Source organism: Nestor notabilis, unplaced genomic scaffold, assembly GCF_000696875.1.
Source record: "Nestor notabilis isolate BGI_N333 unplaced genomic scaffold, ASM69687v1 scaffold7923, whole genome shotgun sequence".
Classification (NCBI taxonomy): domain Eukaryota; kingdom Metazoa; phylum Chordata; class Aves; order Psittaciformes; family Psittacidae; genus Nestor; species Nestor notabilis.
In genome coordinates this window covers 40,068-56,790 of record NW_009920579.1, presented here as the reverse complement: position 1 = coordinate 56,790, position 16,723 = coordinate 40,068, and the positions used below count along the sequence as shown (strand labels likewise).

At 40.4% G+C, this 16,723-nt stretch overlaps 1 protein-coding gene across 1 annotated transcript; it reads left to right on the top strand.

Annotated features, from left to right (window-relative positions):
- Window positions 1–394: 394 nt before the first annotated feature.
- TNFRSF11B (tumor necrosis factor receptor superfamily, member 11b) lies at window positions 395–16,363 on the top strand. The gene is made up of 5 exons (XM_010010730.1): window positions 395–483; window positions 9,982–10,351; window positions 13,938–14,132; window positions 14,439–14,663; window positions 15,812–16,363. Exons 1-5 carry the CDS (start codon window positions 454–456, stop codon window positions 16,198–16,200), a joined length of 1,209 nt encoding a protein of 402 aa, XP_010009032.1. The 5' UTR covers window positions 395–453; the 3' UTR covers window positions 16,201–16,363.
- The last annotated feature ends 360 nt before the right edge of the window (window positions 16,364–16,723 follow it).

Genomic DNA, 16,723 nt, shown 5'->3' with positions numbered 1-16,723 from the left:
ACCGTGTCTCCCATGAGCCAGGGACGCCGAGGGAGCGCTGTCATCCCTGGGTCATGGGTCTCCCCTTCGAGCCAGCTGCTCAGGGAAGAGGAGGAGGGGGACAGCCAGACAGCCAGACAGAGCCTAATTAAACCCTCCCCTGGCCAGCCCCTGACACTCCCTCCTGCATTTTCCAGTCTGTGGTTACAGCTCTCAAAGGGTTCCATTAAGTCATCAAGTTTTACAGGTTCCTTAAAAAAAAGGGGGGGGGGAGAGACAGCGCGCAAGAGAGAAAAGTTTGGTCATGGTAGGGAATGAGTGATCAAAGCTGAGCCAAGCTTCCTGTTACACCGGGACTATATATATGTCGTGTCTTTAATGTTGGGCGATGTAAGCAGGCTGCTAGGAGACTGGAGCAGGAGCTGACTCTCTGCCTGATTTCCCAGCTCGCTGAGGTTTCTTCCACTGACCACAATGAACAAGTTCCTGTGCTGCACGCTTGTGGTAAGTCCCTTCAGAGAGGTAGATAGGCTTTAAGATGCATTACAGCTTCGGGCTGTAAAGACGTTCTTCTGGGGTTTTGCTTTGTTTTGTTTTGTTTTTTGTTTGGTTTTTTTTGGGAGGGGGGCTCTTTTGTTTGTTTGGGGTTTTTTTGCCTTCTCTCAGTTTTCTTGGTAAACCCTTTTCGTTTCATCACACCAAGCTTTCCTGGTGAGGTTTGGAGTGCGACGGACACGTCCAGCTCCAGGGAGGCAGAAGGGATTTTCATCCCGTTCTTAAGGTAGTAGAATGATTTGCTTTTCTTTCGCCTTTTTTCCTATCTTCCCCTCTCTTTTTGTTAGGCTTCCTCAAACCAGGCTGACACAAAACACTGTATCCAGGAATGAATTTAGAAGCTGTAGTCTGGGATGTTTGTTACAAAAGCTCCATCCCTGCCTGTCTCTGTAATCTCTGCTGCAGTGGCACTGATGAGTATCTCAGATACTGGGCTAGCTCTCTTACCCAGGAAAACTACTGTGAACTCCAGAAAAAAAGGCACAGGCTTGTGGTGCTTGTTTTGGCTTAGAAAATTCAGCTTCATGTGCAAGAAAGTGATGAATTAGTAGCTGTGTCAGTAGCTATTACAGAAGAAGTTGTGTTATTAAATCTGGTATAAGCCCCTGCTTTAATAAAGTTTTGTTTACTTGGCGATTTAGCAAGATACTTCCAGATTCAAATTCAGAGATGTTAGCAGTGCAGTAAATCTTTCAAAATGTCATTTAATCCATTTAGCCTTATGGAATTGTGTGTGATACCAGATTAATTAAAACCTGCATACAGACAGATACTGTGAGACTTCTTTTTGGAGGCAATTCATCTTTTGGATAAGAAAACATTCAAAGAAAAACATTAAATAGAATATTCAGAGCAGACTGTTACGCTTGCCTGGGCAGTAACTTGCTTCTGGGTTGTTTTGGTGAGTACAGTGGCATTAATGTTGTGGCAGAGCATTAGAACTGAGATCCATTTATTTTGAAAGCTCTTTATAAATGCAACGAGATTTCCAGGATCTGATGAGTAATGCGGTTTTATTACTCTCTGTACAACTTTCTGAAAGAGCTTTTTGAGAAACAAACCCAAAGTAATTAATAGTGCAAGTGAAGCAAAAAATGTCAGACTCATGGTCAGCAAATTGACATGCAGGAGAACTTTTTCATCTCATGTATGATGTTGTGCCTTCTTCGTCTATCTGAAAGCACGGGAAGTTAATCTGGGAATTTCAGCTATAGCCTGTTATCAGCTTGGCTTCTTCCCTGTGGCGGTCATAAAATAATCACATCAGTTTTTGATTTTGATTAAATGTAATGTGCCTGTTCATGTTCTCCCATAAAGTAATAGTGTTAAGTGAAGTTCAGCGTAATTCTCTGGCAGATGAGTCTTGGAGCTGAAATACAACAGCGGCAAGAGTACATACCAGAGAGCTTCATCATTCAAGTCCTTTTTTTATTATTATTTAAAAGGAATTTGTTTAAAGTTATGGTGGAATTTAAGTACTGTTAGTGAAGTTTAAGTACTGCCAGATGTGCTAGAGCTCAGAAAATAGTTTTATACCTGTTGTATAAGAACACTTGTAGGCTGCACACCAGCAACTCAAAGTTGTGTGTGTTTGGCTCACATACCTTACACCTTGTTTGGAGACACTATAGCTAAAAAAGACTCTTTGGACATGATGTACTTTCAGTCTTGGCCTCTCTGCTAAGGTTCCAGAAAGGGGACCTGCTTTGGTGGTGCACACATGTACGTGTTGTTTGCTGGAACACTAGAACTGCTTACAAACAGACAAGAGTTATGAAATCAGACTGAATTAAAAGAAATTCCCCAGAGCTGAATCTTGTTACTTGTCACGTAACTATCTTGACCCTTAAACTTGACCTTTCTCTATTTTGGATCTCCGGACGCATGTGACATGCTTTTTCTGGCCTGCCTGTTGGGTTTGCTGTGTGTAGGCAGCAGTGGCTTTGCAGCCCGCGAGGGTAGGAGTTATCTTTCTGTCTGACTTTCTTTCTGACTGTCTGCATGTGTGTTGGTTAAAAATAAAGCACCAAGGTTACCAGAAGAATTTTTAAAAACTATTGTCACAATTTAAAGCACACCCACTGTTCAAATCTCACAGAAACTTCAGTTTTGATCCTTCTGTACTGGACTTTTATGCTAGTAGATTTACTACTCTGACTCTGCCTGGAGAAAAACACCTGTTTGCACATAATACTGGTCATCCTGTTTCTCTACCTAAATAGTCACTCGTTAGTAATTCTGTTCAGTGCAAGGCAGACTGTAGGAAGTCTGCCTTGTAGGTGGTAACAGCAGGTGGTAACATCCCAGGTTCGGGTTAACTCTAAATCTTTCTGCCACTCTGGCAAATAATGTTCCAAAGAATGACATATGGGTAAGACTCCTCTTTTGGTGAGTAGCTGGTTCATCTTTTCTGCTTTCTTCCTCCACAAGTTTCAAGGCAAATGGAACTTACATATGTTGAGACTTTTGGTTTAGCACCTCTTTGATAAGATGCAAAACGGCTCCTCAGCTGAATGTCATTTTCCTAGCACTGAAAATAACACAATAGTTTGGACCCCAAAAGTGCTTTGTGAAAGACAACTTTGTGCCTCACGAAGTCTCTATGAGATCTGAATTGTTGACATATTGCTTTGCTAACAGAGAAATGAAGACAGTGGTTGATAGCCTCAGTTTCAAATACAGAAGCACAGAACACCATGTTGGAAGGGACCTCAAGGATCATCTGGTCCAACCTTTCTAGACTCAGGACATCACTCAGAAGAATCATTAGCCGTATTGCTTATGTAAAAAAGTATCCTTCACTTTATAAAGCATCTTCCATACAAAAGTAGGTCCCGTTATGTCCCAAGTGAGTGGATTGCATTGAAGCAATTGGCAGAATGGTGGAACAGCTTTATAAGGTAATCTCAAACCAGTGAAAACAACTCAATTTCAGCTGTTACTGTGTTCCTGTTGCTCAGCTGGGACCTGCCAAGAGGTGCTTTATTTGGGCTGTGCTCTAAGTGAGCCTGCAGCAACTTAAGTGGCAAGCAGTGCTGCACAGCTTTTGGCCCAAAGAGGGTGAATTCTGTGATTGCATGGGGCCACCCAGAACAGTGAGAGGAGGAGGAGGATGTGAGTTGAGTATCTCCCAGATAGGTGGGAATCACTCCTCCCTAGATGAAAAGTATTTTACAGTGGTTATTTGCAGTAGATGGCCGTGGATCTGATCCAGCATGACACTGTCAGGTACTGGATCTAGAGTTACTGTTTTGATATGACAAGCTATTGATTAGGATGCCATCATTAGTATCATTAAGTGCTTTATTTTGCCACTGGGATTTCTCTGGGGTCTGTGCATGACTTCTGTGAGGCATTCTGCCTCAGGGCTGAGGGTAAGTGAACGCCTCCTGCCTTCACTTTGTCCAAATACTTTGTGAAGAAAGCAAAGCAGGAGAGTTGTGAGGTTTTACTTTGAACCCAAAGCAAACACAAGGAGCAATCTGACAGATGCCTTGAATGATTATTTATCACGCAGGAAAACATGCTTCAGAATAGTTGTGGAATGCAAAACAGAAACAGATTTATCTTTCTCAGCAAATTAAACATTCTCCTTTGGTCTACAACCCAAAACCACAGAGCCAAGCTATATAATAATATTTTCATATGCTAAAAAGCCACTTTCTTTTCTCTTACAAAGCAGTGATTTAAGTGGATGATGCTTGAAGGATTTTTACTTTATGTGCTTTGTCTTCCAGTTCATTTTAATTCAACAAGAAAAAGCAAGTGGCTCTTTGCCTTACATTTAAACATGAAAGAAAAGGGCGTGTACTTTTTCATGCCCAAGATCTGAAACGAAATTTTACAATCACATTATTTCTCTTTCAAAAGCATCTTCTAAGGGCTCAAATAAATGGACTGCACAGGCCTTTTATGTTAGCATTGTGTATACTGACATAAAGATGGTATGGAAGAATGTTGCTTCAGGCCTAATGTGTTGAGTGTCACAATCAAAGAATTGCTTTTTAACCTTGGGTAACTCATTTGGAATGAATTCTAGACTTATGTTTCAGTATTTACAGTTCATGCCCTTTCCTCACACAGAGACAGCCATCCTGAGCAGTACCCAGGATTTGGCTTAGGGAGATGGATGATGTCTGAGTTTTTCAGTCCTTTCAGAGCTGAGCCCATGACACTAGAACTGAATTTCATCCATTAGGTTGATAGCTGTAGTTAATGATACTAGATTTTGGTTTGGTTTTACTTTGTTGTAATTTTTTTTTTGTTACTGTTAGCGTTTCATACTCATAGAACAAAAACCCTCAACCTTTGGGATTGTTTTATCTTAATTGAGCCCTGCATTTCACTATCCCTAGGAAAACCATTACTCATTTGTAATCGAGTGCGCTCTGAATGAGACTAACAGTAAAATTGTTGAGATGAACAAGCTATTGAGTATCATTGGCTTCCACTGGTGTTGGGATATAAAGGGTTTGCTCAGGGTTTAAAACTGAAACAAACTGCGTAGATCTTTTCAGTCCATTCCTCAGCTCTTCCAGGAAACCAAATGGTGTATTTGCTTTCAGAAGTACATTAAGAGCTATATTAAAACTTCTTGGGTTTCTTGCACCTGCTTCTTAGTACAAGGCTGTTAGCAAACTTCCTCTGATGAGAGAATCCCCTTCTCATTTGCCAACATTATCCTTAGTAGAGAAAGTTGTTCTCTCTCCGTGTGTTCACTGTCTATCTGTACTGATTCTATAGGTTCTGTTTTGACTTGCCAAGCTATTGAGCAAGTCAAGATCCTCTTCAAGATGAAGCTATTTCATTCTAAACATGCTCTGCACCACTTACAGGCTGAATTAACCTTTGCTAAACAAGGACAAATGGGATTTTACTCAATCTTCTTAATGACTATTCCATGACTTTGGCCAGCTGTAGCTCTGATAGATTCCAGCTTCAGTTTCTTAAGGGATAAAGGGGGAACATGCTCATTGCCCCTACTGATTCCAGTAAACTGAAGCCAGACTTCTAGTTTCTTCCTCCTTTCAAACTGGAACATGCCTTCTTCTCCAGAAAGAGTAAAACAAGCCAATGCCAGCATGATTATAGGAGAAAGCCTGCTTTCAGTGAAGCTTTTGGGATGACCAGTGTTCAGAACTGTTAAGCTCTGATCAAGGCATTTCCATGTGCTCAAACAGTGCTGTTTCTTACACCAGAGATTCAGGTGTTTAGTACATAGCCTACCTTTAAGCTTGGGTATTCAGGTCAATCGGAAGTTTTACGTGGCTGACAATCTGCTACCAAGTTGGTCATAGCATAGTTTAGGGGGGAAAAAAAGTCAGGAATAACATAAAATGCATTTAATTACCATTTTAATTCGATTTGAGAATGTGATTTTGAAGGGCTTCTCTTGACCATCCTTATTTACTATATTTTAGTTTGCACATCAGGGCAGACTTGGAGTGCACAAAGTGGATTTACAAAAATAAACTGGATTGATGAAAGTAAACCCAGAGACAGACTCCAGAGACACACCAGATGCCCTGTAACCACTAATGCATGCTCAGTCAATGAGAGCAGACTGAAGCTAGTCCAAAATACCCCCTCTGAATCATGCATAATGTGGATGTCAGGTGCTTGGCACCATCTGTTTTGCTCTACAAATCTGCTGTAACAGGTGATCCAACTTGCTAATATAAGCCCGAATTCAAGGTGTCTTAGGCTAGGAGAAAGGACAATTTAGTGACATTCCCCTCTAGCTTATTCTGTGAGCTAGGGGACAAGAAGAGTCTTTTCATTCTGTTTGTGCCAAGTTGCTGCAGTAAAGCTATTAAAATGATACTTCATTACCTTCCACCATTCTTCCTGCATTTTGCATACCTTCTGAAAAACAGATTGCTTTTACTTCGGCACTTGATGTAGGCTCAAGGATAACTTATGATTTACAGGTTGCATATTAATATTCAGAATACTTACGTGTGCTAGGTGTCTTCAGTCTTTGCCAGACTGTCAGAAGACAATCCTGCAGATCTGTTCTCCTAAGGATTATTAAGGGACCTACAGTAGTCTTCTGATGAAGTGTGGTACTGGGAGTCGGAGTCTGGAGGTGTACTTGACAACATACTAATGGCTGTACCAGGTCTAAGAAAAAAAGAATCTTAAAAAAATGCCCTAAAAAGCCCCATATGCTGTCTGTGGCAGGGGTCTATAACTGATGCATGGAGGAGATGGAATAAAAAGGCAGAAAAATAGTGATATTTTTTCAAACACTCCTCCAGACTCAAGCAATTTGTGGTTTGGGATTTCCTGATCAAAAGGCAATGTTTATGTTTAATAGCCCTTTATTATTTTCCTCCAGTACTGTGTCAAATAACATTCTGAACTCAACCATTTACGATGTCCTGTGGCAACGAGTGCACAGCTCACTGTACTAATAGGATCATAGTAGTCAAACAGTAACAGTAATGGTAGTCTGTGTTGAAAAGGGTGTATAAAATGTGCTGTTAAAATATTGAGATATTGTTTGCATTTATAGCTTTAGTTTGACTGAGGAAACTTTTGTCATAATTGTTTACTAAATAAAAGAGTTGAATCCTGCATACATATGGCTCAGCCAGTGACCAATGGATTATGGCAGCTACATAAGGTGCATTTTTGGGAAAGAAGGGAAGACAGGTGTGATGTGCTTTTCTTTTAAAAACACAAAGAAAAAATCAAATGCAAAGACTGATTATTCTTTTAGTGATACTGATTTATTAATCCTATTATTATGGTTATTGGTTATGCTCATTTAAATTAATAGTATTCTGGTTGCCATTAATAGTTCATAGCTTTGGTACTTCTAAAGGCAAAACTTCACATGGTCTCACACACGTATTGTTCACATATTTTTTTGCTCAATTTTTTAAATCAACTCCTCTCAACATTGTGTTGAGTTGTTTTCAGTTTTGATTGGCTTGCTTCACATAGCTGTAGATTCTTCAGGAAGCAAGTGCCTCCATTTTTGCCTATAAAACTGCATGCTTTCACACTCTGATTATTGAATCTGAGTTATTTTTGGTGCTGAATCGTCCCCTGCAGCAAAACTTCTCACTTGCCTCATATATGTTTTCCAATGTAAATGACTGAGCAAGAAAAACAGAGAAAATCTTGTTGTTCTTGCTTCTGCATGTTGCAGAGGGGAGTTGAGGAGCCATGAAATGATTCACCTAAATGTTCACCATCTGAAAATGTGTTACCAAGGGCAGAGGCATGACCCAGAGGAGCAGGTTCTGCTGTAGTAACAGCTTAGGATTTGTTGTGAGCCATGCATTGCAGAGCAGGAAAACTGACATTTCTGCATGAGGATGTGCTGCCTTCATGTCTGGTTGCTGTCCCTAATCATTTTCACAGTGCCAGATTTACATCAGTGTTGGGTATTGTCTTGGGTTTTGACAGACATCTGCATGAAATGTGGGTTGATGCTTGTCTCTAGCATCTGCACCACGTTACAGTCTGTTATGTTCTATGAAGGAAGGCAATGTGTGTGCCCATGAAAATCTTGGACTCTGGGATGCTGCTTTATCTATTACTGGATAAAAAACATTGCAGAAGACCTAACTGTTCACATCAGCAGTTAATGGGATTACCAGGACTTCCTTAGTGCTAGAGTCAAAGCTGTAGATTTACTAAAGGTGGGTGCATTTTGCATCAATAGCAAGCCATTCACTATTTAAGAATGGGCTGCACCCTCTTGTTAAGTAGATCACACAAAAGAGATACAGTCATTTAAGAAAAATGGAGTGGTACATCACACTTCAATGACTAATAAGGAATTTCCCACAATGGAAGGGATTGTGCATTGAGACCACAAAGGAAAGTGGGATCTCCATGTGTAGAAATCACAGATTTGACAAGTTACAGGGCTTAGTTAAGGGTAACTAGAAGAGCCTGTGGGGAATATCCGTACTATCTACATTTCATTCTTCAACGTATCTAAGTATAGATATATATAAGTGGATTCATAGAAAGGCAACAGGAGAATGCATTTAAGAATATTTTCTTAAGCAGTAGGAGTTCCTAATTTAGGCATCTACTGTTACTTTGTGCAAACACTGACAGGAATGATTAAATTGTCCTTTCCAACCTTAATAAGATTATCACTTGAGAAGTACTATGCTGCGGCAGAAGCGAGGCCCTTAGATGAAGCCTCTTTAGGAGATACAGAGTCTGAACAAATAAAAGGAGTTCATTCCACTTAGACTTTGGGTACATCTGCATTGGAAAAGAGGAAAATACGTTCTTGAAATTGAATTGGCAACTCTGTATTAGCTCACTGGGATTAAAATAGAAACAAAGACAAGTCAGTTGGATCTACAATTTGAATGGATACACAGAAAAAAATCTTATTCAGAGCCAGTTTACTTCATCTTTGTAAAATGTACAAGTTTTAGATGAGAAGTGGCACATTGGTCACGTAGCACTGGGACAGAGCCAGGTTCTCTGTGACGGGAGTGAGCTGCTGGCAGACCCCATGGGGCTTGGGGCAGTACATAAGGAGTAAAGTCAAGAGGATTTTTTTTATAGGCTGGTGGAATCACTGAGCCAAGTTTTCAGTTACAAGTCCAAAATTGTGTGATATGGAGGTTGTCTGTGGAAGGGCAGGTCATCCCAAATCACACTATTAAAGCAGACTGTTGCAGGAAGCAGGAGTGTCATGACATGTGCCCATACCAAACCAGGTCCTCATGACAGCCATAAGGCTGTGGTGTTGGATAGGAATTGAAAGCATTAACATGGCCTCTTCCAACTCTTGTGATGAAGACCTTCATAAACTGCAGTATTCTTTGCTTCTTCCTGAAGCTGCATCTTCATACTTGACATAGCTGCCCCAGAGCTGCTGCATTTCAGTACAAGATTAAACAGAAGGCATTAGAAGTAACCTATATTGTTATAGCCATTCATTGCTAGTAAAAAGAAATATTGTAAGGAATCACCTTGAAAGGTACCTGCAGTAACAGTGCAGCATGCTGCTCAGATTTCTATGCTCAGATAACCATTTCTTTTGTATCTGGAGTACCTGATGCTTAAGAACAATGGAGTGCTTTATCCCAACCTTGCTGTGCATTGAGCATGTTATCAATGAAACTAATAGGCCAGACTCTCCGGTGCCAGGTGGTAAAAAGACATTGCCCAGTGATATTAAAAGGGTGTAAGTGGGTGAAAAATAGGATCTGCATCTCTGGAAGAACAAGGAAGTACTTAGGTTGGGAATATTTGCTGGATAAGATCCTAAAATTTTCCCATTCTGAGATAGACTTGGGAGAGTCCGGAAGCTGGCTAATATTTTATAAATAGCTAACACAAACATTTTTTTGAACATAGCGACATGGTTAGACTCATAAACTCATTAAAACGTGGGTTTCTTTGTGAGTCACGGTGCTCCCCAGCACTAAAGCAAGCCATGTTTTCTTTTTCTGTTGGTAGCTCTTGGACATTTCTGTTAAGTGGACCATCCAGGACGACTCTCCCCCCAAGTACTCCCATTACGACCCAGGGACATCTCGCCAACTGCTGTGTGACCAGTGCCCCCCCGGGAGCTATGTGAAGCAGCACTGCACAGCCACCAGCCCCACGCAGTGTGCCCCGTGTCCGGACCAGTACTACGCCGAAGAGTGGAACAGCAACGATGAATGCCAGTACTGCAGCACCGTTTGCAAAGAGCTGCAGTACGTCAAGCAGGAGTGCACCAGCACGCAGAACCGTGTCTGCGAGTGTGTTGAAGGCAGATACCTGGAGCTGGAGTTTTGTTTAAAGCACACGGAGTGTCCTCCTGGGTTTGGTGTTGCACAGCTAGGTACGTACCACTTGTCGATATACACAGGTTTAATTAGAGCTTGACCACACATCAACGACTCATGGCAGGTACAAGATTAGGAGAGAGGCTCTTCCAGAAGAAATTACAGGACAGTAAATTGTAAAGCCGATTGAACCTGTTCCTAGCCTGCATCATTTGGACTGTAGCCAAAGGAACATTTCTCAGTGGAATACCCTGCTCCTACTGTAATATATAACTTAATGGCAGGAGCAAATGTAGCAAATTGCACTCTAATGAGAAACATGATGGATTGCTTCTTTTAAAGGAACATTATCTGGAATGTAGTATTTGTGTGTGTGAATAATAATGTTTTTCATTTTGAAATCTGTTTCAAGCAACTGTATATCTTGACAAACACCAGGAGCACTATGTGTTAGACACCAAGTGTATAATTATAACAATATTAATATAGCTCTAGCATCACAGCAATATGTGGTAATAATTAATTATCATCATCCGAAGTGGAGGTCTTAAGGAAACTGTTACTACTATCAAACAAACAACCATTTCTTTGTCAAGCAGGCTGGCAATGTGCTGTATTTCTAGTAGGGCGCTTTTTGGTGGAGTGTATTCTTCAGTTAAGACAACATAAATTGTTAATCCAATAATAAGTTCTTCTCTCAAAACAAAACACATAATTTATCATTTGGCAAATGTCATGTCCCGTTTTAGCTCCAGTATTTAATATAGCCTGAAAGAATTGTATACTGTCGTTGTACCAGAGATTGATAACTGCTTGGAGAAGAGCACTGAGGAAGGCAATATAGGAAATCAAAGTGTCTCAGACACAAACCCACAGGCAACCAATCTCCAGACTACACCATTACTTCCCGAAGAATTACATCTACACAGTGAGAGACACTAGGGCTGGCCCATGCATCTTAGAGCTATGAAGAATGGCAGGTTGGGAGTTTTTGGTTCTTGGGTTATGAACATCTCATTGGAGAACAACATGATGTAAGAAGTAACGTCACTGCTGTAGCTGCTCATTAGTCCCTGAGAAGTTGGTTACCTGAGCATTACCCTGATGCCCTTGCCAACTGCTAAGCATTTCTACTGGCAGCTACCGCATTTCTGTGTTATAAACCTTGATTAACCTAAATTATTATACCCAGGGGCTTGGATTAATGATGTTCTGCCATACCTCAGCAGCAAGTCAAAAGGGGCCAGAAACTAAGTTCTCAGAAAGACTGTCTGGGAGATGAACAAAGAAGTATAAATTGTCTGAGCAACCAGTGTGCTGCATCCCTCTGAGCACAGTGAAACCATGGCAGACAAATATGAATCCCTCAGTTCAAAATGAAGCAAACTTTGGAAGAAGATAAATTGTTGAATGGTGTAATTTATTGGAAAGTTGGTTTCCAAAAGACCATCAGAATGAACCAGCTAAACCCAAGCAGACCTCAAACAAGGAATGAAAACATTGTAAAAATAATTGCATCCCCCTGTGTCAGTAGTCAGTTTTTGAGGTGAGGCATAGGCTAAGAATTTAATAGGCATGGACCGCATTTTTCTTTCAGCCGTATGATAACTTTGAACTTTGCATTGATGTAGTTTCAGGTGAAATAAAACCTAGCTGTATAAAACTATGCTTCCACTGCCACACAGGGAGATGGTGTGGTCCAGTGTCTCATTCAAAGCTGAAAGCATTAGCAGGCTGTTTCCCCACTGCTCATGATTACATTGGGCAGATCACTTTACTTCGGTAGTCCCCTTTTGCCGGTACAGATTTGTTCCTTTCTGCCACAGTCGGCCCGGCACATGGCAGAGTTTTTAGCAGCAACGTGCTGGGGAAGCAGCACTGCTACGAGGCAGCTCTGTCCTCGGCTGCTGTTTCCCTGGGGAGAAGGGGGGATTCCAGGCAAACTGGAGGGAGCTGCAGAAGGGCGGCCAGGCTGCGGCAGTTTGCACCCTAAACAAGAGCAGCCAGACAAGCAGCAAAGAAGAAGCTGATAAAGCTGGGAGGTGACTTCATGCTCAACCCTGAGAAGGCTGATGGATTACCTGGGTTATTTCTCTCTTGTGCCGCAAGGTTATACAGGAAGCTCTGAGCAGAATGATGCACTGTTTGCAGGGACTCTCCTTTCTTCCCATTTCTCTCTGCCAGAGCACAACAGCAGTGAGTCTGCAGCAGGGAAAAATGCTAAAAATTCCAATGTCCCAGAAAAGCTTATTGCTGCCTGCTCAGGTTCATGTGCTGGCTGGAGTTTGGTACAGCCCAGACCGCAGCAGCGCTCATTGTGCAATAAAAGGCAAGGGCAGACACTGGTGCTGCAGGTTGGGCACTGCTGCAGAGTGCAGAGGATTTGGGTGGGGGGGTTGTGGCAATACGCAGGGTCTCTGATTTTTCAATCCCCCAACTACTGAAAACTTCTTTGTTTTCATTTGTTGTCTGGTGAAAGCAGTGCTAGGTCAGGTGTATGCACGTATTATTCTTTATTCCACAGCTGGTTGAATACTTGAGATTTGTACACTTTTTCCCTAAGGAAATACCCCAAATAAATAAAATTTACTTAAAAGTTAGCATTAAAATAAGCATCCACATGTACATACTTCCAAAATACACTAGATGGAGGCATTTTCTTATTCAAATATAGTTGCCAATTATTAAAAAGCAATATTTAAGCATGTGCTTAAGTTCATGTTCAATAATGCAATATTAGGTATTATACTTTAGGCATTTGCTTAAATGCTGGGTCAATAATGATGAATTAAAAGTGAATATACAGAAATTACTGGTGCTGTTATTTTCCTGCCACTGGTGGTTAGACTGTTTGCGTTTTTCAGAAGTTATGCATTAATTTTCTTCCTCTTTAGCAATGTCATAGAACCATATGTTGTCATTCTGTTGTTGTATCGTAGTAAAGCTATGACTTACAAAAGTAAAGCTCCAAGCAAAACATATATATGTTTATTAAGTATTTTTGCTCTATTGGACAATCTACTTTCTTTTAATAATATTTTATTCAAGCCCAGAAAAAAGTTCAAAAATATTAACAAAATGATATTTTCTGGTATAATTTAATATTTGAGAAAGGAAATTAGTTTACAGAGGGTCTTTAGTTAATATTTCATGGGGTTGTATTTTTAGCTAGAACTGAAGTAACCTGTTTGAGTAAATTCTGGGCAGATCCAATGAAGTACCATTTAGAGCAGTTTCCTATGCCATTATTTTGCAGAATATTTATACAGTTGAAGGATGAAGGTCAGACATCATGTAATGTCTGAATAGACTCAAGGAATTACTGTCTTAAAGGTATTACTTTACTAAATTACTATTTAATCGATAATTGCTGATTTTAAAGTTGGTATCAAGTGTACGTGAGTACTGTTTGCTCTGTGACTCCAGCAGGAACATCATTCTCTTAAAGAATCTTTTTTGTTATTAAAAATTAGAGTGGGGTTTGTTTGGGTTTTTTTTGTTAAATGTGATCCTTTCATAGACCAGAAATGTGAACAGCAAAAGAATGACAATGTGGAGAGGAAGATTTGATTTTATTTTTGTATTTTTTTCCCACATTTGAGGCTGTATGTAATTGGATGCATTGTCTTCCTGTTTCCACAGGTACCCCGGAGAGTGACACTGTGTGTGAGAGATGTCCAGAAGGATTTTTCTCAAATGAAACATCATCGAAAGCAGCCTGTCTAAAGCACACGAACTGCAGTGCTCTGGGTTTAAAAACAATACTAAAGGGAAATGCAGTGCGTGACAACATCTGTCAGGAAAATACAGATACGACACCTCAAAAATGTGGAATAGGTATGTATCACGTTAGGGAAGAGTGCTCTGAAAACGTGCCTTTTAGTTAAAATTAATCTATCAGCATTTATGCCAAAAATACCTAGCTTGTTAGCCATTTGCCTGCTATGGTGATGGCCATAGCGGAGTTTTGATTATTGTAGGTCAGACCGAATCAAACTCAAGCACAGAGAACAGCAGTGCTATACAGACCACTTAGTTTGGTTTTGGAACATTTTTTCTTACCATCCTTGCTGCTTGCTCTTCTTTCTGAGACGGGGAGGGTAACAGGTCAGAGAAATTCATACATTCTTTTTCTCATTTCAGATGTAACCCTGTGCGAGGAGGCTTTGTTCAGGTTTGCTGTTCCTACTCAGCTCACACCTAACTGGCTGAACATCCTAGCAGAGAGTTTGCCTGGAACAAAGGTTAGCACAGAAAACATCGAAAGGATTAAACAAAGGCACAGTCCTCAAGAGCAGACCTTCCAGCTTTTGAAATTATGGAAGCAGCAAAACAAAGAACAGGATATGGTCAAGAAGATCATTCAAGGTACCTTATTTTGATAGCATGTATATTAAAAGCAATCTTCTAAATGGCATTTTAAAAATTGCTCAGGATCAAATACCTCCTGGTGATGTGTAATGCTCGGAGGACCTGCAGGGCTTGGCTGAGGTTTATTGATGCAGTAAGCACAGTGAAGTTGAGGAGAAGCAGCAAGAGAATTCAGCTTCCCCTGATCAGTGGAGGACTGAATTCTCCCCAGACTTGTAGCCCCCTGGGAGCATGTGTGGTGCCACAGCCGAGATCCCCTTTTGAGACTGCACAACATCTGAAGAATTTTGATCAAGCAGGGAAACGTTTCCTGCTGTTATATCTGAGCAGTGGCTCTTGAGGTTAGAGGGAGCTGGATGCCTGCAGCTGAGAGTACAGTTTGTTTTCTGGTGAGACCAACAGCTCAGACTAGAACATCTGTTCACGGAATGGGAAACGCATGGAAGTGAGGAATACAGGGACAGGCTTTCCCTTCTTTTTCCCTGCCGGTACCTATTTGTCATGCCAGTTCACCGCTTGCTTTGTGCTGAATCTGACAAGACAGGTGTCAAAGGTGAAATAGTGCTGCAATGTTAACACCATGGAGTTTATGACAGTCAGGCCAATTCTTTTCATGTAAGGCACCATCAACAACTGCCACATTCGAACGACCTTTTGTCCACTCGGAATAGATTTGGAAAAATGCTGCAGAAATTGTTTGGTTTTTCCCCTCTCCCATTTAGTATGTATGCTCATGTCAGACTGTGAAGTGTCTAGAATATTTCAAAACCCAAAGTGACTATTTTAACAAAGCTTGCCTAGACTTCTGAAGAAGAAGAGCAGAATTTTCATTCACTGGAGCCAAATATTAGGAGTCCTATCACATACACAAAACATTTCACAAGATAGATGGAACTACATATAGCAATAAATACTTACTGAGGTTTGTTTGTAATTTGGGGATGTTTGTATTGCAAAGTTAATTAAATTCCTAAGTGCTTTTTGTAATTGGAGCCTAAAAAAAAAAAAAAAGCATTGCTGAGAGAATTATTTGAAATAAAGTAAAAAGAAAGAATTGGAAAGGAATATTCACGTTGAAATTTTGCAGGCCGTGGCCAAGTTGTAATGCGCTGTACTTACCTCTCTTTTCTTCTTACTTTCTGTAGATATTGATCTTTGTGAAAACACTGTCTTAAAGCATATTGGCCACCCAAACCTCACCTTTGAACATCTCAACACACTGATGGCAAGCTTACCAGGCAAGAAAGTGGGAAAAGAAGACATCGAGCGCACAATGAAACTATGTCAGCCTACAGAGCAAGTTCTGAAGCTTCTCAATCTGTGGAGGGTAAAGAATGGCGACCAAGACACCATTAAGGGTTTAATGTATGGACTGAAGCACTTGAAAACATACCACTTTCCAAAACGAACCATCCAAAGTCTGAAGAAGGTGATTAAGTTTCTGCACAGATTTACAATGTATAGATTATACCAGAAACTCTTTTTGGAAATGATAGGGAACCAAGTTAAATCAGTGAAAGTAAGATGTGTCTAATTCAAGATATTTTTCATTCTCCACTGACTATTATTCCCTAATTACTGCCAGCAGTAATTAAACTGGAACGTTGTTTTTTTTTTCCTACATTATGTCTTACTATTTATAGAAATGCCTGACTGGAATAGCTCTAAGTCTTTTGCAGTGTTGTTGGAGGGGTTTTTTTAAACAAAATCACTTTTGTAAAAGCTACGAACCTGTTGGTAACACTAAGAGTCTGATTCTGCATTTTTGCACATTCAGAGTTGAAAAGCCCCACTATAGTCACTAGATGAGAAAAGAATCCCAGACCAGGCTCTACTCCAGTATTTGCTGTTTATATTCTTTGAGGAATAGACATTTTTGTTGTACATATTTATTAAGTTAAATGGAAATTGTATGAGACTGAATTTTAGGAAGAGAAATGAAAAGCACACTGTATATTTTCTAGTTAAACAAAAATGACCCCATATATTTTTCTGGCAAAATTTTGTAGCATGCTCTAAGAGTTATTAATTTCTTTACATTTTGTATTTAAAAGAAG

What these genes read in the sequence shown, in the direction of transcription:
- TNFRSF11B (XM_010010730.1), top strand. Translation starts at nt 454, where the DNA reads ATGAACAAGTTCCTGTGCTGCACGCTTGTG. An exon ending in TCCTGTGCTGCACGCTTGTG is followed by an intron (nt 484 to 9,981) that starts GTAAGTCCCTTC and finishes TTCTGTTGGTAG; the next exon opens with CTCTTGGACATTTCTGTTAA. An exon ending in GGTCAAGAAGATCATTCAAG is followed by an intron (nt 14,664 to 15,811) that starts GTACCTTATTTT and finishes TACTTTCTGTAG; the next exon opens with ATATTGATCTTTGTGAAAAC.